This window comes from Acomys minous (assembly GCF_964271855.1).
Source record: "Acomys minous genome assembly, chromosome: 1".
NCBI lineage: Eukaryota > Metazoa > Chordata > Mammalia > Rodentia > Muridae > Acomys > Acomys minous.
The window spans coordinates 20,400,377-20,426,377 of NC_140483.1; the positions used below are offsets into that span (position 1 = coordinate 20,400,377).

The following is a 26,001-nucleotide window of genomic DNA, read 5'->3' on the forward strand; positions in this document are numbered from 1 at the left end:
TATCTGGCCGCCTACTGCTAGCAATTGTTTTGACATTAAATGAGATCATGGGTGAAAATCCACTCTGCAAACTGAAAAATCCCACACTGGAGTATGATGAGGCTATTCCTGGGACCATTTGAATAAAAAGCCTGTGCAGTAGCTCTTAGATTGCCTGCTGGGTACCTGTGCTGTATGAGGGGCACCTGGCTTCTCGCTGTCCCTCCAGCATCCCATGTTGCAGTACAGCCAGTCTGCTTCTTGCTTGATATCAACATAGAACACTCCAAAAACATATAACCCAGAAAATAATATGAAACGCTCACCAAGTGCCCTGTTGTCTTCATCCTTGGTGTCCACACAAAGCATCCACAGAATGAGGGCTCTGCCCCTTCGGACTGACTCTCTGCTGGAATTGAAAGCCCTGCCCTCTTTCTTTCTCTCATACTGGTCTCTCTTCCCTGTCTTCATCAATTCTTTTTGCCCCCCCTCCACTACTCCTCTTTATCTCTTAAAGATGTACTTGGTCTCGCACCTTCCCTTAGAATATAGTAAATTGGCAAATCTTCTGGGAGACCCAGATCAGGAGCAGTGGGAAGAGGGTCTGTTTACACTGTGGCCAGTACGCCCACGCCCACGAAGCTCTCTCTTAGAGATTTATCTGATGCTAGGACTCTCTCCCCCTCTCCCCTCTCTCCCCTCTCCTACCCACCCTCCCAATCCTTCACCCCCTTTCAAAGCTATCCTTTCTTCTCTCTCTTACCCCCCCCCCCAAGCAGCTTGCTTTCCCCTTTCTTCCGATTAACCCTTTTTCCCCCAGGTCCAGTCGCCTTTCTTCTCTGGAGAAGTCCCAATCCCACTCCTTTTTTCAGTTTTGACCCACCCACCTGCCCTCTCTTAGCCCCACCTCCACCTCCCCCGAACCCCCTTTACTCTCTCTCCTGCTGGGACAACTGACAAACTTCTCCCTTCACTGCTGTCCCAGGAAGAGAAGCAGCTCCAGCCTGGCTCAGCAGCTGATGACCTCACTGAATTTTCGCGATGTGATTGGCTACTCTAGGGCTTTGTGGCGGGAGATCTTGAAAAGATGCTTAGCTGGTTTCTTTGTCCCTCTGCTCTTAACGTTTGAGTTGGGGCTGTGAACCCCAGACACTATTGTATTTCACAATAGAGTATAAAAGCAAAGCGACCTACTTCTGAGAGAGGTGGTGGCCATTGCCTGGGTGAGGAGGTTTGGTGACATCTGAGGAAGGCACAGACACAGTGAGCCAGAGGCCTGGAAACCTAGCATGAAAACTGAAGACAACCTAAGCATCTTATAGAAGGTTGGACTTTGGGAAGCTGTAGTACAACTTCCAGCGCCAATTTTTGATCTTTCTTCAGTGAAGAGAGGAGGCTCTCACCTTGGAAGACAAGAGCCTTGGATTCAAGACCAGGCATTTCACTTCTAGTCTTTAAACAATTTGCACAGGGCTTTGGGCAAGTCATCTCATTCTGCTCTCACCTGGCAAAACAGGAAGGATGACACCACCAAATGTGAAATTACATTCTAATGTTTAAACCTGGGGTTGTGTTAACAGATAACGTGGCACAACAACAACACAAAGAATCCTGGATAAGGAGTTTATGATGTGTTTTTGGGGTTCGGGGGTTTTCTTTTTTCTTTTTTTTTCCTTTTGGTTTTCCATTTTTTTTCAGTAGTGAGCCCCTCAGCATCTTTTGTGGGAGTCTTTGTCGTTATTTGTGACGTGGGGAAACTGGACTGGAAGGTCTCCAGGGTCTCTTTGGCTCTAGCACTCTGTGATTGACAGATACAACTCAGCGCCCCGCTTTAAGTGGCCCATCCGAAGAAGCAGAAAGCTATCCCTTTTTCAGAACCCTTGCTAATGTGTCCCTTTCCCTTAGGTATGCTGGTGAAGCCACTTTCCATAGGGGCCTACCCCCTCCCACACCCCACAGTGAAAGTGTAGACACGAACTATAGCAGTATGCACAGGGTTCATCCTTGATGGAGACTCTCTCCCCAGGCTACTGGCAGGAGCAGGATTTGGAGCTGGGAACTCTGGCTCCACTGGACGAGGCCCTCAGCTCCACAGTCTGGAGCAACCCTGACCTGCTGGCCAGTCAAGGTGAGAAACCAGGCCGTTCATCTCAACGCTCTTCAGATGTCTCACTCATCTTCACACCATCTCCCACTCATGATACTCCGCCCCATGTTCTCACTCCAGTCATCACCACACAGCTTTCTCCTTCCCATTTGACATTTAGTTCTTAGCTCTGCACCACCACCACCACCACCACCACCACCACCACCACTTGAACGTTCCCCTGCACCCACTCCCTCCCTCACTCTGGTACAGAGACCTCTGTAACCCTACACCTCTTTCCAAAAAATAAAAAATAAAATGCCTCCAGAGGAGTGGATTACTCGAAACAAAGAGGTACTAGAGAGGCATTGGCAAAGAAGAATTCTTCAAGTGAGACAAGGACAGAGGGTTTAGAGGTTGGAGGCTGATACACGTCTACTGCGGATGAACAGACTCAGATGCCTTCCATTGAGGCAATTTCCTTTCCAAATTTGCTCAGTGACTACACAAAACTCTCAAAATGCAATTGCAGTTCTCCATTCAGAGGATCGCTCTAGGAAGAACTCCAATGAAAACAGCTCTGTGTGGAAGACAGAACAGAGCTCCAGTGTTGGGAACTAGTGGGCTGATCCTAGGAGTCTGCTCATCTCTGTTGCCCTGCTTGCCTGTGCCTAGGAAATGGGGGCATTGGATTCCTTGCCCCAGCTCCAGCTTTCACAACTCTAGGCAGTGCTAAGCATCAGACATCGTAGTCCAGTTCAGAAACTGCAGCCCTTCATGGTGTGTCTTGCTTGGCAGAATTTCCAGTACCTCTTCCTTCTCTGCTAAGATCATGTGAAGTGTATTTCCTGGGAATGTAAGTCAGCTGACCAGGAATGTAAGAAATAAGCACATAGGGCAGGGGTTGAGTCTGTGGCAGTGGGAGCATTGGATTGTTTTTATAGCTCTCTGTGAAGGATGTGGTAAGAATGTTTCCCGGTTTCCTGTTGAGCCACCGGATATTGCTGGTTGGGGAATTCTGTGACATAGAGCAGGCCTTTGCATGCTCCTGAATCAGAGCATGCGGATGATTATTCTAGACTAGTTTTGAGGAGGCTGTTGCTGTTGGGTCACTAAAAGTGATTCTGAGATGAGAAGATCAACATTAGGAATTCGGATCCATGCTGTGGGAACTTGTCGCAATGCCTGGTGGGGGGAACAAATGTCAGTATTGGAGAGGTTCATAGCTAGGCGTGAGGAGAAGGTTCATTTGGCATTCATTTGATATATATTTTTTAAAAAACAAAACCCTAGATTTTTCCTCTTTCCCTTCTTTCTTCCCTCCCCTCCACCTCTTCCTCCTCCTCCTTTTTCCTTCCTTCCTTTTCTCTCTCTCTCTCTCTCTCTCTCTCTCTCTCTCTCTCTCTCTCTCTCTCATTTTTGATACAGGGAGTATGCAGTCCAACTTGGCCTCAACCCGAGTACATAGCCAAGGACAACCAGAACTTCTGCTCCACCTGTCTCTACTTCCTGAGTAATGGGATAGCACATGTGCTTCATCACAAGTAGTCACTGTGGTGCTGGGGATCCAGTCTGGGCTTTATGCATTCTAGGCAGGGACTCTATCAGCTGAGCTTGCCTTTTGTTTAATTTCTCTAAGGAGAGAAGAGTTAAAAAATATGTTTCCAGCACATTGGGCAAAATCTTCAGTCTTTTCACTCTTTAGATGACATGAGGGTGGGGACTTGGGTTTGTATTTGAGGATACAGGCAGACCTACCAGGAAAGAGAATGAATAGTTGGACGTGGTTTTTCATGTCTATAATCCAAGCCCTTAGAAAGTGGAGGCAGAAGGATTTTTGCTAAATTCAAGGCCATCTTGAATACATAATAAGCCCCAGGCCAGCCAAGACTGCATACTATGACCTTGTCTCAACACTAACTACCACAAACTAATAAGAATGGTAAAGCCTCATGAGAGATTTGATGATTTGATTGAAGTAATTGCTAGAAAAAAATTAAAGTATGTTAAAATATTTTAATTTTTAATTTCTATTTTGTTTGCTTTGCTCTTTTTGTACAGACGAATATACACACCAAGGGCTGGTTTAGGCTTTACCCCATTACAGTTTTGATTAATAGTCATAATTGCTTCTACTGGTTCTGCTCTTATAATAAGTGGTAACAGAAAGGCAAAACATAGGATGACAGTTATGTATGTGTGTTCTCAGTGATGAATGGTAGAACCATATCTAAAAAGACACATGTGGAGCAGTATGCTCAGATGCGGGTGCCTTTGTCCCTTCAGTGTTTGTGACCCTGTCTGCTCATCCAGTCTTCCAACACGAGATGATGATTTCTTTCGTATATGAAGCAAGAGAAGATCAGGTCTGCCTGCCTTCTGCCACCACCACCTCTGTTCCTTCACTAATGAAGCCTTAAGAATATACAGAGACCAGAGACCTGGGTAGCCTTAATTACATGTGGTGGACTGTGGCCCAGGAATGGGCAGACATCCTCAGGGCTCCTCAGGAAACTAACTCTACTCTACCTCTGCAGATAGCCAGCCCTGGACATCCGATGAGACAGTGGTGGCTGGGGGCACGGTGGTGCTCAAGTGCCAAGTGAAAGACCATGAAGAGTCATCCCTGCAGTGGTCTAACCCTGCCCAGCAGACTCTCTACTTTGGGGAGAAGAGAGGTAAGTGTCTCACTAGTGACCTTTCTCTGTGGGAACCGTGGGCTAGTGGAAAGGGGCACAAAGCCTGAGGGGAACCACATGTGCCGTCCAGAGGCTGAGGAACATGGAATATGTTATTTTTTAAAAAAGCAAATAACCCGTGAGCTCCTTAGTTGTTTACAGAGAAGAATCAGTACTACAGCCCTGGCCTCAGCTGTGCCTAGTCTTATAGGGTCCTGGAGTACTATTGCCCCCAAAGAAATGCTTAGGAGAGCTGACATCAGGCAGCCCCAGGCCTTTCCCAAGTAATTATACAAGACACAGACTATAACACTAGCCTATTAAGCTACTATGCCTGGTGGCTCATGAAAGTCACTAAATGATTCTGTCTTAATTCAGAAGGGTTTTTTTTTCCTGGTTTTTTGTTTGTTTGTTTGTTTGTTTGTTTTTTTGTCCTTCATCCACACTACTCTGTACCATCTCTACCCCTCAGTGATATTAGGCCCGGGATGGAAGGTAAACATGCAAGGTACTGGTTGAATCCTGACTCTCAGTTTTCCCCACTTCCTCAGCCCTTCGAGATAACCGGATTCAGCTGGTTAGCTCCACTCCCCATGAGCTCAGTATCAGCATCAGCAACGTGGCGCTGGCAGACGAGGGCGAGTACACATGCTCCATCTTCACTATGCCTGTGCGAACAGCCAAGTCCCTTGTCACTGTGCTCGGTGAGGCTCCCAAACCCCTGTGTCTCCACAGCATGCTGCTTTGCAAACAAACCTCCCTCAGTTGGTCCCCAAAGCTTCCCAGAACCAGGCAGACCTCCAATAATATCAGAAAAGCTCTGCACATTTCCCTTTAAATAAGAGGAAAAACAGAGTTCTGTTCCACTGTGATATTTGATCTGGAACAAGTCTTGTTCTTTAATCATAATCTTCATGATTTGTAGCAAAGCATGGCCATTCTACCTCACTCCAAAAAATTACATGGGGAAACATGAGATGTGTAAGCAATGTCTAATTTTAATTTGCAAGAACAATTTAGTTGTTTGGAAACACTTATCTTGATCATGTATGCTAATTTCTATCTCTACTCTCTTGAGCCTCTCACTGTCTGTATGGCCACCTAGCTGCACTCTGAGGCATTCAGTCACTCTCACTCTTTAGGCATGGCCCCCCCCACCTCCCCCTACACGATCACACTTCATCCCCCTAGTCTTCCTCAGGAAGACTTGACCCTCCAGAAGTAGATCAGAGAGAAATTTGTCTCATTATGTTTCTACCCATTGTAAAGTAGACCCCAGGATGCCCTGACCCTTATAGAGCACATATCTATAGGGAGAGCTTGAAGTGTGACTTCATGGTGCCTCTCCGTGCTATCCTGGACATCCCCTATGCATGGCAGGAATCCCCCAGAAGCCCATAATCACTGGTTATAAGTCATCGTTGCGGGAAAAGGAGACAGCCACTCTAAACTGTCAGTCTTCTGGGAGCAAGCCTGCAGCCCAGCTCACCTGGAGGAAAGGTGACCAAGAACTCCATGGTGAGTAGCTCCTGCCTTGAGGTGAGAGGAAAAAGGTGGTGCAGGGGGAGGGAGTGGCTGAAACATGGCTATATATGTCATAGAAGAAATAGCGGAGATTAAGAAAGCGATCAGCATATATGTTGTAGACATGTGTGTGTGTCGGGCCCTATATTCTCTTTACATATACATATCAATTTCAAACATTTTTTTAAGTTTGTCCTAGAAAGACTCAGAATATATACGGTCTAGACAGTATCTACATGTTATGATACAGTCTATATGTGTATACTTACAGTGAATTGTGTGTGTTTGCGTGTGTGTATCTCTCTCTCTCTGTGTATGTGTGTGTGTGTCTTTCTGTCTGTTTGTCTGTCTGTTTCTGCATTCCAGGGGACCAAACACGAGTCCAGGAAGATTCCAATGGGAAAACCTTCACTGTGAGCAGCTCAGTGTCATTCCAGGTTACCCGCGAGGATGATGGAGCCAACATCGTGTGCTCTGTGAACCATGAATCTCTAAAGGGAGCTGACAGATCCACCTCTCAGCGCATTGAAGTTTTATGTATGTCATGGGCTTTGGGGTGTAAAGGACCAGGTGTGAGGTAGGAAGTGAGGAAGAGAAAAGTGCTGCCAGATGCACACGAAGAAGCAGCAGGCACAGATAAGGTAGCAAGCAAGGCTTCAGCAAAGAGCCTCTGTAGTAAACACTGCAGGCTGGGAGAGCTGAGGTCTCTGTCTCAGTGTCTGCTTGTGAAGCCGGAGAGCAGTCACAGAGTGTAAACAAATGAGCTGGGCTAGATTCCAATAAAACTTTATTTACAAAAGCTTGCAGCTGGCAAGATTTGGCCCATGGGCAAAGTTTACCAGCCCTTTGGCTACACTGATGAAATGGCAGTACAGTGCAAACTGTGGGGGTAAGTGTAGCAAACCCAGAGCTTTGGGATGTAGTTACTAGTCTGGCCTCTACCCCATGCTGGTTGTGAGGATGTGAAGACAGTTCTCCACATGGATCTTGGTTGTTGATTTGTGAACTGGGAGAGGCGAGCACGGTCATCAATGGCCCCTTCTCACTCTAACACTCTGCAACGTGAGGAGATGTGGGCCAGAGAGGAGCACAGTCCTTTCTGGTGGTGTTGAAACATTCCAAGGACTTTTTAGCTCCCACTCATCTCTCTGTTTGCCCTAGTTTGACGTTTCAACTTGCAACTCTGGTCGAACATGACCAGGGGTCAGGATCACTACTCCGTGTTTTCTCCACACCTCTTCATGGACTCCACCTTTGATATGAGCAGGGAATGTCTGAAGAAGTTGGAATATTTGCAAATTTCTCATCTGTGGAAATCTGGGAAACTTTTTCAAGCCAGCTTTTCTCTGTGGAAAGTAGAAAGGAGTAATTGAAGCACAGAAGTCGTGTATAGACTCGGAAATAGCAATGCATTTCTTTTCCTAACTTTGCCAAAAGATTGGGGAATCTTCAAAAAATAATAATAATAATAGCTAGAGCTTTTAATCTCCTTATGGAAGACACAAGCTGATTGACTTCCTAACTCTTGTGCCATTGAATCGGTAGCTAGACCATTTGCTCAAACTTTAACATGAGTTAATTTGAAATAGTAGCATGGTCCACTTGCATGACACTCAGTCGGCAGGCTGAGGACTAGCCTTCTAGCAAATGCTGGCATGTACAAGCTTCGCTGCCTTGACCAAAACATTTAATCTGTCCGTGAATATGGCTTACTGCCCTGACTTATGCTGAGAGTAGGTGGAATAATATGCACGAAATAACTCCACAAACATCTGAGCTCCAAGTGTGAGGCATTGGGCCTTGGGCAATTCCCTTGAGTCCTAGTTCCTTGGCTATAACTGAAGAATACTTTGTTCTACTGGAGTCCCAGAAAGTCCTTTCTTAGATACCAGGCCATCTGTCTATTACTCTCCAGGGTCCCCTTTGCCCTACAGTCAGTAGTCAGTCAACAAATGCTGCATCCCAGGTGCTATGCTAGAGGTCTCTTTAGCTGTGAAACCCTGGAATACCCATTACCTCACCTGGCCTGGCTCTCTTTGTCCTGTGTGATTGAACTGAAACGTGTTCATTAACTGCTTGTTAAAGGCTGGCTCTGTCCTTAGGGAAAGTGTAGCCTCTTTATCTGTGGCTCCAAACCAGCATCTGGTCACATTGTTCTCAGCCACCATCTGGACCCAGCCTCCAAAGCAGTCTTTGGCATCAATGGCAGATGTCATTATTCCCTCACAGACCCGTCTATATTGTCTCAGGCCTTTTTTTTCCCCCAGACAAAATATGACCCCCACCCCTTACTGTTTCTGTGCTCTCATTCTGTGTTTGGAGTGACCGATCAAAGAGATGTTTTGTGTTCAAGCATTGCTTTCACTCCTAAGCTCCCTCACAGAGCAGACAGAACTGAGAGGCCGTGAATTCAGTCAGCGTCAAGTTCACTTTACTTGTTCATTTAAAAACATGTACTAGGCCCTGTCTATGTGTCAGGCAGTTTTGCTAGGCATGAATAAGCCATGGGCCCTCCTCAGCTCCACTAAGACATCCTCCTATATGCCCCACCAAGGGCAGCCCCACCAAGGGATGCCATCACTCAGAGGTTGAGTTGCTCTCACAGCCAGTGGCGGTCACAGTCCCCGTTCTCAAGAGCCAGGGGCAAGAAGATCTTGTTCACAGCCTCTGGGGCTTCTGAGATTTGGGGAGGGTAGAGTCTGTAGCATGCAACTAGGCGAATCCACGGTTTTAAGGGTCTCCTATACAGAATGGGGAGTTTTGTGTTGACACCATGTGCTTCTCCACAGACACGCCAACAGCCATGATTAGGCCAGAACCTGCTCATCCTCGTGAAGGCCAGAAGCTGTTGTTACATTGTGAGGGACGTGGCAATCCAGTGTAAGAAGAGCAGTCTGCAGTCTGATATCCCTCCACACCCTGAGATAACCATCCTCATCCTCACTACACCGCATCCCCCCACCCACCCCGGGTACCTGACGAGGCATACCTCCTACTCCCCCAAAGGCAGCATCTCTCCCTTATTTATACTGCAAAGCAGCAGAAGTGGAGGTGGAACACTCCATAGCGCAGCTTCTTTGGTTACCCTAAGGAGCAAAATTACAGCAAGATTCAGATCAAAACATCTTTATCTTCTCCTAATTGTACCCAAGACTGATAACCCTACACTCCCACCAAGGCCTCTGGCTCATATAGCATCTTAAATGCTGTTTAGCATCATCAAGACCTCCTGACTTCCCTGGTAACAGTCCATGTTAATTCCTCTAGCCCTCTGGTCCAGGCCATCCTGAGCACATCTCATCTTTCTGTCTCGACAGCCCCCAGCAGTATCTATGGGTAAAGGAAGGCAGCGAGCCACCCCTGAAGATGACCCAAGAAAGTGCTCTCATCTTCCCCTTCCTGAATAAGAGCGACAGTGGCACCTATGGCTGTACAGCCACAAGCAACATGGGCAGCTACACAGCCTACTTCACCCTCAATGTCAATGGTGAGTCTCCTTGGCTTCTCTCTTCCCACATCTTCCTCTCTCTGGCCACCTCTTGCTCTTGATGGCAAACCCTGTGTGGTAGTCAAGTGGATAGAAAATGCCCACTACTGGAAACTACTACCGCCCTTGGGCCCTAAGAATGTGTGACAATGCTAAATCAATAGAAAGATGGGCTCTCTCTGTCTCTGTCTATACCCAATGCTCCTCCGGAACTGTCTTTATCACCTGACGGTGAGAATATCAACTTCATTTAGAGGCCCCTCTTGAGATCATGCGTGCTTGCAGGAGAGCTCCACCTCCTAGGACACACATATGGCATGTGTGCTGTTGCCTCAAGTTTCTTTCCTGAGGGCCGTGTGTGCATTATAGTTTGGCCAAGAAGAAAAAGAAGCAAGCATGCGCTATGCCGAGAGGTATTCATAATCTCTTCCCTAATGCTACCCCCCCCCCCGAAGGGACAGGTGTCCTCTTTCTGAAATTCTTCTAAAAAATTGGAACCACTAGACATCTAGAAAGTTTGGTTAGTTGGTAAAGCATCTGCCAGTTGGAGTAAAACAAAAAAAATAGATATGGTAACTCACATTTGTAATTGCAGTGTGAGGGAGGCAGAGACAACCTCCTTACCTGCTTGGTAAGCTCTCAGCTGGTGAGAGATGACCCTGTTCAAGAAGTCAGGTAGCTGGCATTCCTCTGGCTTCCATTAGCACACACACACAATTGACTCATGTGTGCATATCCATACAAGCACAAAAATACATTTAAACCCAGCTTCAAGGGAAGTGACAGGCTAGGACAGAGGTAGCTTTAGGGGAATTTGGTAGGGGTTTTTTTTTTCTTTGAAGACCCTAAAGGCATTAAAGTCCTTCAAGAAAGTCTTCAAATCTCTCTACAGAATAGAGGAAGTGCTGAAGAAACTTCAGGGTCTTTCCTCATTGAAAATGCCCAATGTGGCAGCAAGTGATATGCCTAACACTCAGGACCCCAGGGGTGAGAAAGAGGTCTTAGTGTCTGGAACCAGAATGTATACATTGGTGATAACGGCTCCAGAGACCACTTGGCAGCCCATGAGAGCTCCTCTCTACAACAGGGCTAGTGCAAGATTTGAGATGTAGGCTCAATCCCCCTGAGATACCCCCAGACCATTTTTGATGGTGACTGGCAGGGAAAGAAAGTTTATGCACCCTGAAGTTGGTACCTTCTTGATCCTTCTGCCATGGGCCACAAAGCCAAACTGGTTGACAGTTTGCTGCCAGTGCTGACGCCTGGTGGCAGCTAGAGTTACTGCAGCCCCTTCTGGTATCTCCTCTGTGAAAACTTGCCAAGAATAAAAGGAAAAGTACATATACCTGGAGACAGCAGTTGGTTATTGACAGTCCCAGGAGTCGGTTCAACAATGGAAGACTGTGTTGTTCCAAGGAAATTTTACTTCTATATCTCCCAAAGTAAATATCCTAGCTTGATTTTCACAGCGGACCACGTCTCATGTCTCTTCCTTTATCTTGCCTTAAATCATTTCATCACACACCTGCCCCATCATGGGCCACCTTCCGCCTCCCTCCCAAGCAGAATATAATAAAAGTACAAATCTTTTCTTTTTAAACAAGCCATAGGAAGGCAAGACACTAAAATGCTGGCCCAATCAAGCCTGAGGAAACATAAGGTAGGGAAGGAAAAAACACTATAGGAGTCAATGAGGCTGAAAGACTCAATCTGAGTCCAAGGAAAAACAGGAGCTCTCCTTTGTATGGGCAAGTTCTAGATGCAGCTAACATAACTCTAGAGACATCAGAACTGCCCTGGGTTTGTGCGATTTGTGCTCATGTGTTTGGATTTCTGACCACAGTCGGGGCTTTTATTGACACTCTTGGTCCATGTTGTCCAATGCGATCAGTTCACACTGTTTATAGACGGTGGCTTTTGTATATCTAATGGAAGGAACACTGGTAATCATCAGAGAAGTTGCGTTAGTCCTTGTGTACAAACCTTTGGGTGATGTCAAAGTAGACATAAACTCTTAGGTCCCCTTCCTTGGATGAGTCAGAAGATAGGATTTTCCTGGATCACTAATCTTCCTTGCCAAGAAGGAATTACTGAAGAAAAAGACCAGCGGATGTAGGCAGGGGAGTCAAAGGAAGAACAAACACCTGGGAGCAGAGATGTCAAGTGCTTCATCTTAAGGCAGTTGTTTAGGTCACAGCCCAGGCTGGGGTAAGGAAGTTAGGGTAGAGACTAAAATCCTGGGTTCATCCTAGAAAAGGAGATGCTTTCCTAATTAATATCAGATTATAATGTTGCTCTCTGAGGAAACTTACAAGTCTTATACAGGATGGCATGGTCTAGCATTTTCTTTGCAAGGTGCTGTCCAACTGCTTAATTCCTGGATCTTTTAGCTTTCCCTGTTTCTTCCCCATCTGTTCTCAAGACTATGGACAAGTGGCAAAGAATGCCCTAAAGGGGCTAGTGGAGAATACCAGACAGTGTGAGAAGACATGGGAGATACTCACGGAAGAGAAAAGCACAGGGTGTGTGGTGTGTGTGTGTGTGTGTGTGTGTGTGTGTGAGAGAGAGAGAGAAGGGGGGCAAGGAGGAAGGAGGGGGTCAGAGATTGGGGTTGAGAAGAAGAGGAGAATTTTGATATTGGTCACAGGCATTCAAGTAACGATCTCTGATTAAGGTCAAGCACTGACGACAAGAAAACAACTTGGATGGTCTCGTGAGAGCTGATTTGTTTATTGCCTGGTGAACACACCAGTTTTCTTTAACAATTACTATGCTGCCAGCATGGTGCTACCCACTTGAGCACTAAGGCGTGTCCTCTGTGCTTTCATATAGCTCCTGGGCTCTCCTGATGTTGGTGTCTATTCTCTTCTGTGAGATTATGCGGGGCCAAGTCAGCATGGGAGAGTTAAGGCTCCTCCCCGTTTCTAACTGTATGCCTGTTGTCCCTACAGACCCCAGCCCGGTGCCCTCATCCTCCAGTACCTACCACGCCATCATCGGAGGGATTGTGGCTTTCATCGTCTTCCTGCTGCTCATTCTGCTCATTTTCCTTGGACATTATTTGATCCGGCACAAAGGTCAGAGGGGTCAGGAGGGCATGGGTGGGTGGGTGGGTGGAGATCAGTCAGGGAAGCTCAGACAGTAAGAGGGCTTCGGAAACAGCCCTGTAAGTTCACTCAGGCCCCTCTGGGTGTCTGAGAAAGAAGTAAAGCCAATCCCCCTGCACTGCCAGTGCTGTGATCACCGAGCAACCCCACAGTCAAGCCTGGTCGCTTGGTAATCATCCAAGTTCAATCAAACCTACCCACTCAGCCAGCTGCTCCTCGCTGCTGCTCTGCCTCCAGGTCTCTTCAAACCAGTTTCTAGCCCCTTCCGTGGTGCCCCTGCCTTCCTTCCCATCTGTTTAGCTGCTTTTCCCTTCTTTGATCTCTTTACTCTTCATCTTCTCCCATGTCTTTTCTTTTTGTTTTCCTTCCGCTCCTATTCTATTACTACTTCCAGGCAGCAGCCTAGCTGCCTAGATTGGTCATAGCTAAGCCATATCTTCACTACATGTGTATACACACGCACGCACGCACGCACGCACGCACGCACGCACGCACGCACATCTCTCTTTCATGCCTTCCCTACATTATAGATGAGATTTTAGCTAAGGGTAGGATTCATTATTCATGGAGGTGTGGTCAGGTGAGGGTTGTTGGCAGCAAAATGCAAATTAGAGAAGACGGGGTGGAAGAAAGCTCCAGGCAAGAGAAAGACGAGATGAGCAATGTGTGAGTGGGTGGGTACGAAAGTGGGCAGGGTGGACTTGGAGAGGCTGAGAAGCTTCTGAAAAGAGGAGCTTCTATCTCCACACAGGAACCTACCTGACGCACGAAGCGAAGGGCTCCGACGACGCTCCAGATGCGGATACGGCCATCATCAACGCAGAAGGCGGGCAGTCAGGCGGGGATGACAAGAAGGAATATTTCATCTAGGGGCACCCACACACCTCCTGCGCCCCCCAGGGGCCCCATGGGGACTGCTGGGCTGTCACCAACCTGGACTTGTACAGAGCGACCCCTGGGCCGCCCCTCCCGCTTGCTCCCCAGCCCACCCAGCCCCCTGTACAGAATGTCTGCTTTGGGTGCGGTTTTGTACTCGGTTTGGAATGGGGGGGGGGGGGAGGAGGGCGGGTGGGAGGGGTGGGTTGCCCTCAGCCCTTTCCGTGGCTTCTCTGCGTTTGGGTTATTATTATTTTTGTAACAATCCCAACTCAAATCCGTGTCCAAGGCTGGAGAGGCAGGGGCCGCAGGGCCCGAGGAGAGCAACAAAGCAACAAATCGGCAAAGTTCAGCAGAAATTGGAGGGATTAGAAGTGAAGGAGGAGTAGGGCTGGTTTCCGGGTGGGGACTTAACACTCAACTCCTTCCTTCTTCCTTTGTCACAAGAGAGCAGCCTCCCAGGTGGCTCCAAGGAGCCTGGGAATGGAAGTAGGGGCTAGGGGTGGCTCTTCCTCTGCCAGCCACTACTCCAGACAGGGAGTCAGGTGTCACGCTGACATCCCTCCTTGTCCACTAAGTAAGAAAGGATTGAGTAGGAGAGTAGTCTTCAAGAAGATGTGACCCGAAGATAGCGTGCAGCCACACAGGGCTCCAGGGCTCCAGGGCTCCCACATGTCCCTCCCAGAAAGAGTAGATTAAGAGAGAGAGAGAGAGAGGATGGTGGAAATGATTCTGTTCACCCGTCGCCCCCACATGATGAATGAAGCTAGGATCTTTTAACAGAAATCTTTTCTTGGGGGACAGTGGAGCTCAGCTTCCCCTCCCCCCCCGCCCCCCCAGTTCCAGCAGCTGTGGAAGAGGCAGCTGTGAGCCTGAACAAGCGTCTGCTGCCCCCACCGTGGAGGGGCCCCCTCACTCTTACCCAAGACCCTGGACTGTTGCACGGCAACCGCTCAGCAACTTACTCCTCCACCTTGTGTCACCCTGTGCCCTCTCCTGTTCCCTGTGCCAGCCCTCAGTCCCCCCTCCCTCAGCAGCCAGGCAGACATGACAACAAAATTACTAAAAGGAGCTTCACTGCAGTGAGCTGTTTCCTGCCCAAACCGAGGGAATAATGTGAACTCTGTGCATGTGTGCGTGTGTGTGTATGTGTATGTGTGTGTGTTTGTGTGTATAAGTGCGTGTAAGTATGCATGGATGTGTGTACATGTGTGCTTATGTGACCAAGAAGCAAAGAGATTGAGGAAAAGGACCAGGGGTCTTGGGTGGGTGGACAGGGCATGGGGCAAGTGAGGTGGGCATTGGACTGGATGGTCTCTAGTCAGGGTTTGTACCTCCTCTAGGGAACGCTGCTCCATCCATGTCACTTCCAAACCGCTCTTGATGCCTATCTGTGAGAGAGGAGTCCCAGGGTGTGGTTTGCCGGGCCGTGTGCATTTTGTCCCTCTCTGAAGTACCAAGTGTCCACCAACCCTTCCCTGGACCTCCCCGATCTCAGAGTCATGGAGCCAGGGCCACAGCTTCTGCTATGCACCCCTCAAGCCTCACCCTGGCCCTGACGCTGGATTCTCATCCTCTGTACCCAGTGATTAGAGGTCTGGGTCCCCATCTCAGCTTTTGGTTTACAGTCTTCCTTCTTATGGCCACGCTGGCTGCTATGGAGGTGAGAGTGACTGCTCACCCTCCCCATCCTGGACGGCCTGTCCCTTAGACCCAGGATGCTCTTGGCATCACTCTCCCTGTCCTCCAGCATGTCCTTCCCGCTCTGACAGCAGTTGTGCAAAATGGGGCAGGCATGCAATCCAGCAGGCCTGCCCACTCCTTCAGTTCAGGTAATACCTTCTCAATCTTCCAGCCCCTGGTTAGGGTCCTGGACACCCCAGGCAGCCCCTCCCTTAAGCCAGGGCTTCTCCTCTTATAGCAGCAAGGGAGCCCTGGGCCCCAGGGCTGGGCTCTTTGTCTCCCAGCACCCGCTTTTGGGAAAACGACTTTTCCTCTTTGAGCTGAACCACTCTGTCCATATTACACAGAAGCCATATTTGTATCAGGCGGGCGGGAGGCGGGGGAGGGGGGGGGCGGAGAGGGGGCCGTTGTGCTGTGTGTGTCTGTCTGTGGGTGGGGGTGGGGGAGGGGGAAGGGAGCAGGGAGGGGATCGTGTATCTTTATAATCTTTCTAACTCTCCTGTGCTAATCTCAGAGGGACCCACCCTCAATATATCTGGATTATCCACGTGGTCAGGCTGCCTCCTTTCTGCTCCTCTCACTGCTGGCTGGGCTGCATGTAAATGAGGGACGTGTCCTCAACGTCTCTGGCACTGGCACTCACAGGGTACTGCCTCCTCGCCATGCCACTCTCTGGAGCACTTATGTGTGGAATCAAGGGAAAGAGTGTCTGAGTCCTTTGCTCTCCAGAGAACATTTGCGTTTAAAGCAGGTCATCCGACTGCTGGCCAGTTGTCACCCTCTGTCCGGCAATGCTGACCAACACTGCTACGGAGGAGGTGAAGACCCCACCAGACACCATCCAGAAAGGGGAGCTCCACCAGTTTTTGTCAAACTCCCTTTCTAGCTCCATCCTGTTAAACCTGAAACTTGACCTGGGTACTCACCCGTCTACAGCTCAGGCTGCGGGGCTTCATGGGAATTCACGTATGGAACTCGTATCTTGTATTTCCTCCTGGCCAGAGAAATAACAGTTCTACCTCCCATCAGAAACTTTACGTATTGCTAAGACGCCAAGCCAATGGAAGCATTCCCCACAGTCCATGTGTCTCACAACACAATACGAATAGAGATTACCCAGTGGGTTGCAGTTTCACATTAAAGTATGCTATCCCATGGTCCCCCAGAGCCTATTTTGATGTGTCGGACCATGTGTTCTGCTTGGTATGAGAGATGCATTCATTGAGTCCATAGGTGGTAAGGCAAATGCCCAATTGCTCCCTGAAGGAGAGTCATTACCGAGCCTTGACAGGCCTCCAGTCTTCTGTTCCTCTTATACGGAAGCACCCACACCTCTAGATAGCAATGCACACACCCAGGCACCACCCAGCACCTAGCACTCAGATGGGGCACACTGATACCCAACACGGGCACCCAGATAAATAGGTGCATTTCTCGGCTCCTGCAGCCACACACAATAGGCCTCCGTTTAAATGCATATTCTCAGTCTGGACAGAGCCCACAGCCCACAGAAGGGGAGCCTTTAGCTCCTCTTCCCCCAAACAGGGGAACTTTTGAACTCTTTCCTTGGATCGCATTCAAAGGAATAGAGAACAGAGGGAGTCACCAGATGCCTGACTCCAACTTCCCAGCACCTCTCTCTGATCTCGGCTTCACATGTCACCCCTGGCCCCTCATCCTTCCCTTGCTGGAAAGATCCTTGATTTCTTCCTTGCCACCTTGGGGGAAAATTCTCCCTTTGTGGACCTCTCACCATGTTCTTTTCCTGAGGCCATTCTGACCAGCCAGATCCAACTGCAAAACAGGAAGCTTGTGCTATGACAGCCCAAGTAGGCAGTAGGCGTGGGGTAGAGCTTCCTGAGTGTGGAAGCCCCACCCCCCCCACCCCCGTCCACCCACCCCCACACCCTAGCACTGCCCAGAACCTGAGAGCATTCATTAGCCCTGAGCACTTATCTTGGAGCCACAGCTGCTGACAGAGAGTCCCAGCCCTGTTACTCTGCCTGCTCTGAGCCTGCAGTGCCATGGGGAACTGTCTGTACCCGGTGAGTGGGGGGGGGGGGGCATGCTCCGTAACGCTTCCCTCTGTCTCCTTGTTCCTTCTGCTTCTCCAAATCTTACACTCTTCCCCCTTTCACATCATCCATTATCCCTATGGCTTTTTTTTTTTTTTGTCTCCGTTTTCTTTTCCCTTTCTTTCCTGCTTCCTTTTCCTTCTCTCTTCACCTTTCAGCTGGCCACAGCAGATTTCTTCTCCTCTTCCCTCCAGTCAGAAGACTGGATCTTTTCAGTCTCTACACAGCTCTGGTGGGGTTTCTCTGTGGCTCTGTCCATCCAGGTCCCTCAGCTCCCCTTTTTACCAGGCTCACTTCACTCACCTCCTGCAGGCTGATTCCTTGCTTTCCAAGCCAAAGTTCCCCTTCTGTTCAGCCCTGAGCATCTCCCATCCTCTACTGAGGTGCTACATGCTCTGACTGTCCCTTCTGGATGTACCCTGTAGGTGGAAGCCTATTCACTAGACAAGAACAGAACTCAGTTTACTTTGGACAACTGGAATTATTCGTACGAAGACAACATCTCCTATGGATCTCTGGATGACTACAGCATGATAGCAGCTGCTCCCTGCCACTCGTGTAACCTGCTTGACAAATCTTCACTGCCCTTCTTCATTCTCACCAGTGTCTTGGGCATGCTGGAAAGTGGTCTTGTCCTCTTTGCAATTCTCAGACCTCTTTTCCACTGGCAGATCTGCCCTAGCTGGCCCATTTTGGCACAGTTGGCAGTGGGCAGTGCCTTCTTCAGTATGGCAGTGCCCATCCTGGCACCAGGCTTAAACACTGGCCATCACACAGCCCTGTGCAGCCTGGGCTACTGGGTCTGGTATACTTCAGCTTTCGCCCAGGCTCTGCTGATAGGATGCTATGCCTGCCTGAACCCCAGTCTGAGTATCGGTCAAGTCCCTGCCCTCACCTTGAGACTCACTGTGGGACTTTGGGGAGCTGCTGCTGTCTTAGGGCTGCCAGTCCTGCTTGCCAGTGGTGCTTACGATGGCCTCTGCACCCTTGCATCCACCAAGGACCTGGAAGCTTTGAAGTTCACACATTCTGCTGTCTGTTTTACCATATTTACTATATTGCCACTGGCTCTTTTGGCAGCCAAGGGGCTGAAGATGTCATTAAGCAAGGGGCCAGGCCCCTGGATTAGTGTCCTTTGGGTCTGGTTCATCTTCTGGTGGCCTCATGGGATGGTTCTCATATTTGATACCTTGGTGAGGTCCAAAACCCTGCATTTGCAGTCTTGCCTATCCCAGAAGATTCTTGATGTTGGGTTGAACCTGGCAGAAGCCCTGGCTGTATTGCACTGTGTGGGTACACCCTTGCTCCTGGCCCTGTTCTTCCACCAGACTGCCCGTAGATCCTTTCTCTCTCAGTCCCTCCCTGCAGGACAGTCTTCCCAAATGGATGCCATTGCAGGCAAATCTTAGTTCTTTACCCACATGTCAACTTAAATTAAAGTCTATATTGCTTTTGTGAAGTGGGTGCTTTCTTATTTTACCTGGAGTTAAAGAGAAGGAGAAAGACCATGGAGAGAAAGGAAGGCAACACGTGCCTGATTTTCCTGTTTCTAGAGCTGCCCTGGAAGAAAGAGAATGGCGGATAAACATTCTCAGGGAATACAGATGTTCTCTTGAGGTGAGTGATTTCTGTCTTCTTGTGGGAACAGGAAAAAAGCAATAGCATGAGTGGAAAATATGAACTCTATAAACTAGAAGGCAAAGCTTAACCAGCAATGGAAAGAGAAGCCACTGCAGAAAACAAGTGGAATAGGTATAGAAACCAAAATGGGAAAACAGAGACCCATGGTGGGCAGTAAAGCCCTGAGCAATAGTGCGGCTACCTGCTCTAGCCCCTCCAGGTCTCCTTATGTTCTTTTTCCTCTCTGGCTTTGTTTGGATGTCAGAGAGGTAGGAAAAAAGAAAAGAAAAGAAAAGAAGAAGAAGAATGCTCATGGATACCCACTGGGGAGCAGCTGCCCTACTAGGGCTGCTAGTCACCTTGGCCAGTGATGTGTCCCATGACCTAATCAAGGGCATATAACAAGGTATTGTAAAATGCTGCTTCCTAGAAGCTGTGTTTTGCAAATTAATTCCTCATCATGACCTGGAAACCCCCTCCCCATCTTCCTACTTACTTCCTCCCCCTCTCTCTTTCCCTCTCTACCTCCTTCCTAATCTGCTTTGTGTGTGCACATGTGTGTTCTGGCAGATTTATTCTTCATCATGACCCTTATCCTCCACCCCTTGTATGACTCTCTCCCTCCCTTCCTCCCTCCCTCTCTCTCTCTCTCTCTCTCTCTCTCTCTCTCTCTCTCTCTCTCTCTGTGTGTGTGTGTACATCTGTCTTTCAATCTGTTAAGACCAATATCCATGCTATAATAGATGCATGCATGCAGTGAAACGTGTCTATGCATGAGCTTACCTCTCAGGCAGTATCTGCAGTACACACATTCATGTGTGCACAAACCTCCTGCAAGAGGCCCCTTCCTAACTTAAGTCTGTGCTACACCTATTCAGGATGTGAGGACAGAAACCCTTACTCAGTAAGTTCATTCACCTTGGTGTTTATGTCTAGCCTTTCTGTGTGTGGTAAACAGAAGGAAGAGATCATGACATTACAAATGTCAAAACTTCTGAAAGGAAGACGCCCTGATCCAATTCATCTTCTGACTGGAATTGTCCAGGTTTCCCTTTCAAAACCCAGCTCTCAAAAGAAGGCTTTATGCCACACCAGTCTGTTTTTCTCCATCTCTTATACACCCCAGTATCTTAGGAAATCTGTCCCCTCCGCATGCCTGGATTCTCTGTCTGCTTGTGACTTTGGAGGGTTTTCTTCATGCCCTCCTCAGGAAAGCTTGGATAGTTATTAGGAGAAAAACAAGCAAACCTCCCTTCATATGGAGAACTCTCAGCACTGACAAATTCACCCTCTACCTGGAAAAACCCCAAAGGGAGCTTCTCCCTGCCACCCACCTCAAACCCACCCAGGAAAACTTGAGCAGGTACTTCACTTGGTCTGAATCTACTTAATGGTTTTTCGATACTTTGAAAGATGTTTTCCATACCGCATCATATCTATGCATGACTTTCTTCACTTAAGGATTGAGAAGAAAGTGTAGGAAAGAGGTAGAAATGACTTAAAACATCCTAGGCTGGAGGGTGTAGAAGGAATTTTCCTGGGTGGGTGCCTTGACAAAGCCTCTAAATCTCCCTCCTCTGGTCTCTTAGCAACCACCAGGTTTAGTTCCTGATTGGTGCATCATAAATTGAAAGGCGGGATTGTGGGACGGGTTGAGACGCAGGAGACATTCTGAACCATAAAGGAAGAGAACAAAAATGAGAAGAAGAAGAAAAAAGGAAATAATTTACAAGTCTAAATTATGTTCAGGTCTCCAACCACAGCGATGGTGAATGTGTCCTAATGTTTATGTCTCTCCTCATTTCCTTTCCAGTTGCCTTTTATGAACTTGCATGTGTGTGTGTGTGTGTGTGTGTGTGTGTGTGTGTGTGTGTGTGTGTGTGTGCGCGCACACACACACACACACACACACACACACACACACACACACACACACACACTTCGAGTCTTCAACTGCCCTCTCAGTCTTTCCAGATATTCCTTTCCTTTCTTACAAGAAGCAGAATTTAGAGGCTGACCTAACTGAAGGGATGGTAAGGTTGCTCTGACTCCCTGGCTCTTCCAATATTAAGGGAAGAGTTGGCCTAGCACCACTAGGGCTGTCTGTTCTGCCTTGATCCCATACCCTCCCCCAGATGGATCCCCCTCCCCACCCAGTCTGGATTGACAAAGTCCCTGTGATAGCTAACAGCTATTGCATCTCTTGCAAAGGGAAGGCAGAAACAGAAGCCAGCAGCTGATAAGAGGTTCCAGTGGGTTGGAAACAAGAATGCTTGTAATTATTTCCTCCTCTCCCCTCACCTTGCTGTCTTGCTCAGGGACCTTCAGGACTGCCCTTCCCATGCCACTTTGTATCCTGCAGGTGGATAGTTCATCCTTATGTCTGACTCTGACTCCAGAAGCTTTCTTCAGGGACCTGCTATCCAGACCCACTTAACCCAATGGGTACCACTAACCACTCTGAATTGGGTTGGAACGTGGCATCTTTTGTGCAACCCTTCAGGAATACAAATCCTGTTTCCTTAGAATTTAATCTAAGGGTTGGCAAGGATTTTTAGCTGTGTATGAGTTATTGGGCCTCCTGGCTAAAGGAAAAGAAAAAAAAAACCCTCCTCTCAGAAAGATGAGAGTCAGGGAAACAAGCTCTTGGGAATACATAAAGCCCTAGGGAGGGTCAATTTACATTAAGGGGAGAGATTTTTTTCCTTGAGGAAAGTCTGAACATCACACTGATGTTTATAATTCATTTGTTTCTGGATGAGCCCCACACCCTAGAGGATTTAGGAAACAAATGCATATTTTCTAAATCCTTTCATCCACCACCATACCTCTACCCTCTCTCTGTCTTGGTCTCCCAACACCTTTCTTGTGCTGCCTCCGAGGAATTCTCACTGAGAACTTCACTGGGATTTCAAACCCAATTCATCGCCAACTCTAATTGCCAGGAATTTGCATGAAAACCATCCTATGCTATCTAATTATTCTGACAACAGCAGTCCGCCGTCTGGGCACGAGGAGAATCGCAGTTTTAATTAACAATAATGCACCTTGCAGATGAATGTGACTGTTTGGGTTAATTAACAAGTCCAAGCATCTCCAAATCATCTTCCAGACATCTAGGCGGTTTGGGCAGGAGAGACATGGAAGCGCACAGGGGGTGGGGGGTGGGGTTAAAAAAAAATCAGTTCAGAAAAGCATTCATTTTGGTTTTCATCTCTTCTATGACTGTTGGATAAAGGAGAAGAGGGAATCTCAGAAGAGAACTCCTAGATATTTGGGTTAGGGGACTTTGGGACAACACACTGTTGCAGATCAATCATCTTTTGTGTCACCTTTACATTTGGAATATGTGTTGCATATTTCTAATGCATGACAGGGTTAAGTCCTTACCATTCGTGGGTATCTCTAATTTGTTGTCCAGTTTTTTGTTCGTTTGTTTGTTTGTTTGTTTCTTTCTTTCTTTTTTTTTTTTTTTTTTTGCTAGTTTGATTTCTGGCACAAGAGCACTGACTTCTCATTGATGCCATCACAGGGGACTTTCCTCTGTGCATCGTTAGCACATGTGGGGCACCTGAAGTTGCTTACACCCAAAGACATCTGTCACAGTGTCTCAATCCACCCTCTTCTCGGCCCCATCAAGGATAAATATTTGCATAAATTTCTTAAATAGTTTCCACATAGCTCCAAGGTGCACCCTTTTCCCCTCTGGTCTTGCTAACAGTGCGTGCACCTTGCACTTCTTGTGTTAGGTGAAATCAAATAACGTTGTGTGGGAGAGAAGGAGTACACCTCTGAGACAGACTTGTGAAAGCCACAGAGTCTGCCTTTAAGAATTATTCTATTCCACCTCAACACTGGGATTTAGTTTCCCATACTGCTCAGATAGTTTATGGCTAGTGGTCTGCCCACTGTCTCAGAACTTTGGTTGTCAGCATGGGATTTGGCTTTCCTCTTATTCTTTAAGTTTTATTCCCAATGGCAGTTTTCCCCATGCTCTTTGTGTGAGCGACAACCCCTCATCCTTGGGGTCTCAGTAGAAACATCAATTGACCTGACATCCAAAGGGATATAGCTGCAGCTCCCTCATGTACTCAGGTTTTCCCTACCAGTTCTCCTGGGTTACATCTCTTTTTCTCTCACTATCAGATTGATTTTATTTCTGTTTTGTGGATGTGTGTACACACACGTGTGAGTTTGTGGATGTACACTCAGAAGGAGGACAGAAAAGGGTGGCAGATCCCCTGAATCTGGAGCTACAATTGATTGTGAGCTACAACCTAAACTTGGGCACTCTACAAGAGCAACAAGTACTGATGGAAGTACCATTGCCTCAGCCTCCCAAGCATTCAGTCACCCTGTGTCTTCTTCACAGCCAACCAACCATGAAACCCTGATCAATAACAGCCTCTCTCACTGCATTTCCAGAAATGTTTTTCTGAGCAAATTAAGAGAAAGACGTGTTGGGATTCCAGGCATGAGCCACCACACCCAGCTGATGCTGTTTCCATAGCAGCAAGAAACCCACATCAAAACTGTCTTGGTTATTCACTTACTGTCTGACCAGTTCATTTCCTGTCCAACCAACTACTAGATACTGGGCTTCAAGGGTCCAGGGCCTGGTGGGTGTTACACAGTCAGAGCTCAGTAAACATTTGATAGCACAGAAGTGAATTAGTTAATTTCATATGGATGAAACATATTTCCCACACTGGAGGGTTCATAGTCTGGTGATAAGAGGAACAGAAACAAACAAGCAAATGACTGACAGAAAAATCTATAAAAATCATCATCACCACCAACAAATCCTTACTTTCTCTGAGTCCTGCAAGGTGTTTCTCTCATGTTATTAGTTATTCTAGGGTCTATGAATCCCTTTTCTCTGCCAACTCATGCCTGACAGAGCTAGGGGACTTCACCACAGTTCTTGAGTCATGCAATGAATGCATAATACTTGGGTTCCTTTGGGGCCACCATTAGGCTTGGGACAGCCTGGAAAAGCGAGGGATGGGCCATCATATTTCATCCGTACTTGAGGAAAACTGAATCATGGGACACTCCCTAATGTTCTTGGACATGAAGTCTTCCACTGGCTCCCAGTCATATTCAGAGTCCAGCTAGGTTCTCAGTTTTCATCACAGTCCAGGGGAAAGCTCACATTTCCTGGGACCTAAAAGACGTTTTGATCTACATAGTAACTTTTCCCTAGCTTTCTCTACTAAGTGACTTTAGTTTAACATTTCCATCAGCCTTACCCCTTCTCTGCCTCTAAACTCTATCTCTTCTTCCTCACTTTTCATCCTCTGTGACCAAGCCATTTATCTTTCTGATGTTCTGGGTACTTGGTGAGGTAAACTTTTTTTTTTTAGGCACATAATGTGCATAATGAATTTCTTGTACAGAATGTACCCTTCAAGCTTCCATGACAGGTGTTTGGGACACAGAAAGAAAAAATTTTAATTACAAACACCATTGTTCTATCTGATCCATCCGGTCCCTTTCTCTCTTACTTCCTGACCAGGGCTTCTTAGTCTTCCCCTGAAACACACTGGGCTGATTTGGATCCTGGGACACACATCTCCAGAGTCCTTAGTCACCAATCTTCTTGGCTAGGCTTCTTCTTTGCAGCCAGTCTCAGAGCTTCCAGTTGGTTGGTTGGTATCTGTCTCCCTGGCATGCCCCACCCCCAACCCCAGCAACCCAGAGAGGACATTTGCTGTCATGCACTTTTCTAAGGTGGTTGTGGTAGATGCTGGAAGCCAGCACACTGAAATCCAATTACCCAGAGCAGAAGGAATGGGTGTGGAGCTTGGAGCAAAAGCTTGGTGCAAATGAGTTGGCTCACTCTGTAACTTGGGAAAGAGGTGGAGCAGACTGATTAATTTTATCAACCTAGAAGCTTCCAAAATAATGATGGTTCCCTTCTTCTGACCACCCAGTTAACCCCTTTTCAAGCTTTAGAGAGGAGGTATGCCTTTCTTCACAGACTTAGTTGACTGATAGGAAGAGACTCACAGAAAGCACTGGGGAATGTAAAAGGAGCAGATGGTGTTAACAAAACTTGCAAGAATTGAGTAAAATTTAATAAAGATGAATGGAAAAGTTGCATTTAAAACACCATTTGCACAGAGTAGAATAGGAGAGACCTGGCTCAACAGAAGACTTTATATTAAAAAACAACGAGAGAGAGAGAGAGAGAGAGAGAGAGAGAGAGAGAGAGAGAGAGAGAGAGAGAAGAAATAAAAACCAAACCCTTAGAGATTTCACTTGGCTACAAGCTAAGGATGACTCAATGCTGTGTGTGGCAGCCAAAACGCTAATGCAGTCTTAAACTGCATTAGGAGATACATCATTCGGGTCAAGGGAGAGCGTGATGCCGCTACTGCCGGGAGAGGATGTGTACCGAATGGAGGGCTCATGCCCAGCTTCCAAGTGTTGAAAGTACCGCTTGCAAACTAAAGCTCTTAAAAGGTGTTGGCCGAACGACGGCAACATAAGAAACCGTGTTTCGGCTGCAAGGGCAAACCACAGGAGTGTCTTATAGGGAGTGCACGAACTACAGTGGAAAAAAGGAGAAAATACAAATCGGTGTTGAGGTAAATGAAGAAGTGGGCTGTGGGGGAAAATAAATATTAAATATGAGTGCAGCTTCAGAAGTCAAAAGAGTGGATGAGATGAAGTAACAGGGGGAGTGATGAGGCATGAATTCTAGGAAAGGCGGTCTGTGGTGGAGTCTGTGTCGCAGGGAAGGGCCGCCATGCGGTTACCGAAGGGGGACAGGAGGAGGAAAGAGAAGAGATCAGATGGGAAGAAAGGAGCCTCCTCCAACTCACACACACACATATGAGCAGACCACGGGCTCAATATTGCTTTATGCTCTTAATTTCTA

At 47.6% G+C, this 26,001-nt stretch overlaps 2 protein-coding genes across 3 annotated transcripts in view; both read left to right on the forward strand.

Moving 5' to 3' along the window:
* The window catches only part of CADM3 (cell adhesion molecule 3), a 31,103-nt gene extending 16,263 nt beyond the window's left edge, over positions 1-14,840 (forward strand). Inside the window, exons 2-10 of one of the 2 annotated variants that reach the window (XM_084770270.1) lie at positions 2,006-2,107; positions 4,603-4,743; positions 5,295-5,447; positions 6,124-6,261; positions 6,634-6,804; positions 9,057-9,147; positions 9,585-9,754; positions 12,706-12,831; positions 13,613-14,840. In XM_084770270.1, the coding sequence (XP_084626396.1) occupies positions 2,006-2,107; positions 4,603-4,743; positions 5,295-5,447; positions 6,124-6,261; positions 6,634-6,804; positions 9,057-9,147; positions 9,585-9,754; positions 12,706-12,831; positions 13,613-13,731 (1,211 nt within the window). In that variant the 3' untranslated portion in view covers positions 13,732-14,840. The remainder of the gene's footprint in view (positions 1-2,005; positions 2,108-4,602; positions 4,744-5,294; positions 5,448-6,123; positions 6,262-6,633; positions 6,805-9,056; positions 9,148-9,584; positions 9,755-12,705; positions 12,832-13,612) is intronic. The other variant, XM_084770269.1, reaches the window with a different exon arrangement.
* A 1,013-nt stretch (positions 14,841-15,853) lies between these two features.
* Positions 15,854-18,954, forward strand: ACKR1 (atypical chemokine receptor 1 (Duffy blood group)). The gene is made up of 2 exons (XM_084770459.1): positions 15,854-17,465; positions 17,921-18,954. The coding sequence occupies exons 1-2, from the start codon at positions 17,445-17,447 to the stop codon at positions 18,902-18,904; spliced, it is 1,005 nt and encodes a 334-aa protein (XP_084626585.1). The 5' UTR covers positions 15,854-17,444; the 3' UTR covers positions 18,905-18,954.
* Positions 18,955-26,001: the final 7,047 nt, after the last annotated feature.

Excerpts from the sequence above, each read along its gene's own strand:
- ACKR1 (XM_084770459.1), top strand. The coding sequence starts at position 17,445 with ATGGGGAACTGTCTGTACCCG. Across the intron at positions 17,466-17,920 it reads TGGGGAACTGTCTGTACCCG|GTGGAAGCCTATTCACTAGA; the intron begins GTGAGTGGGGGG and ends TGTACCCTGTAG.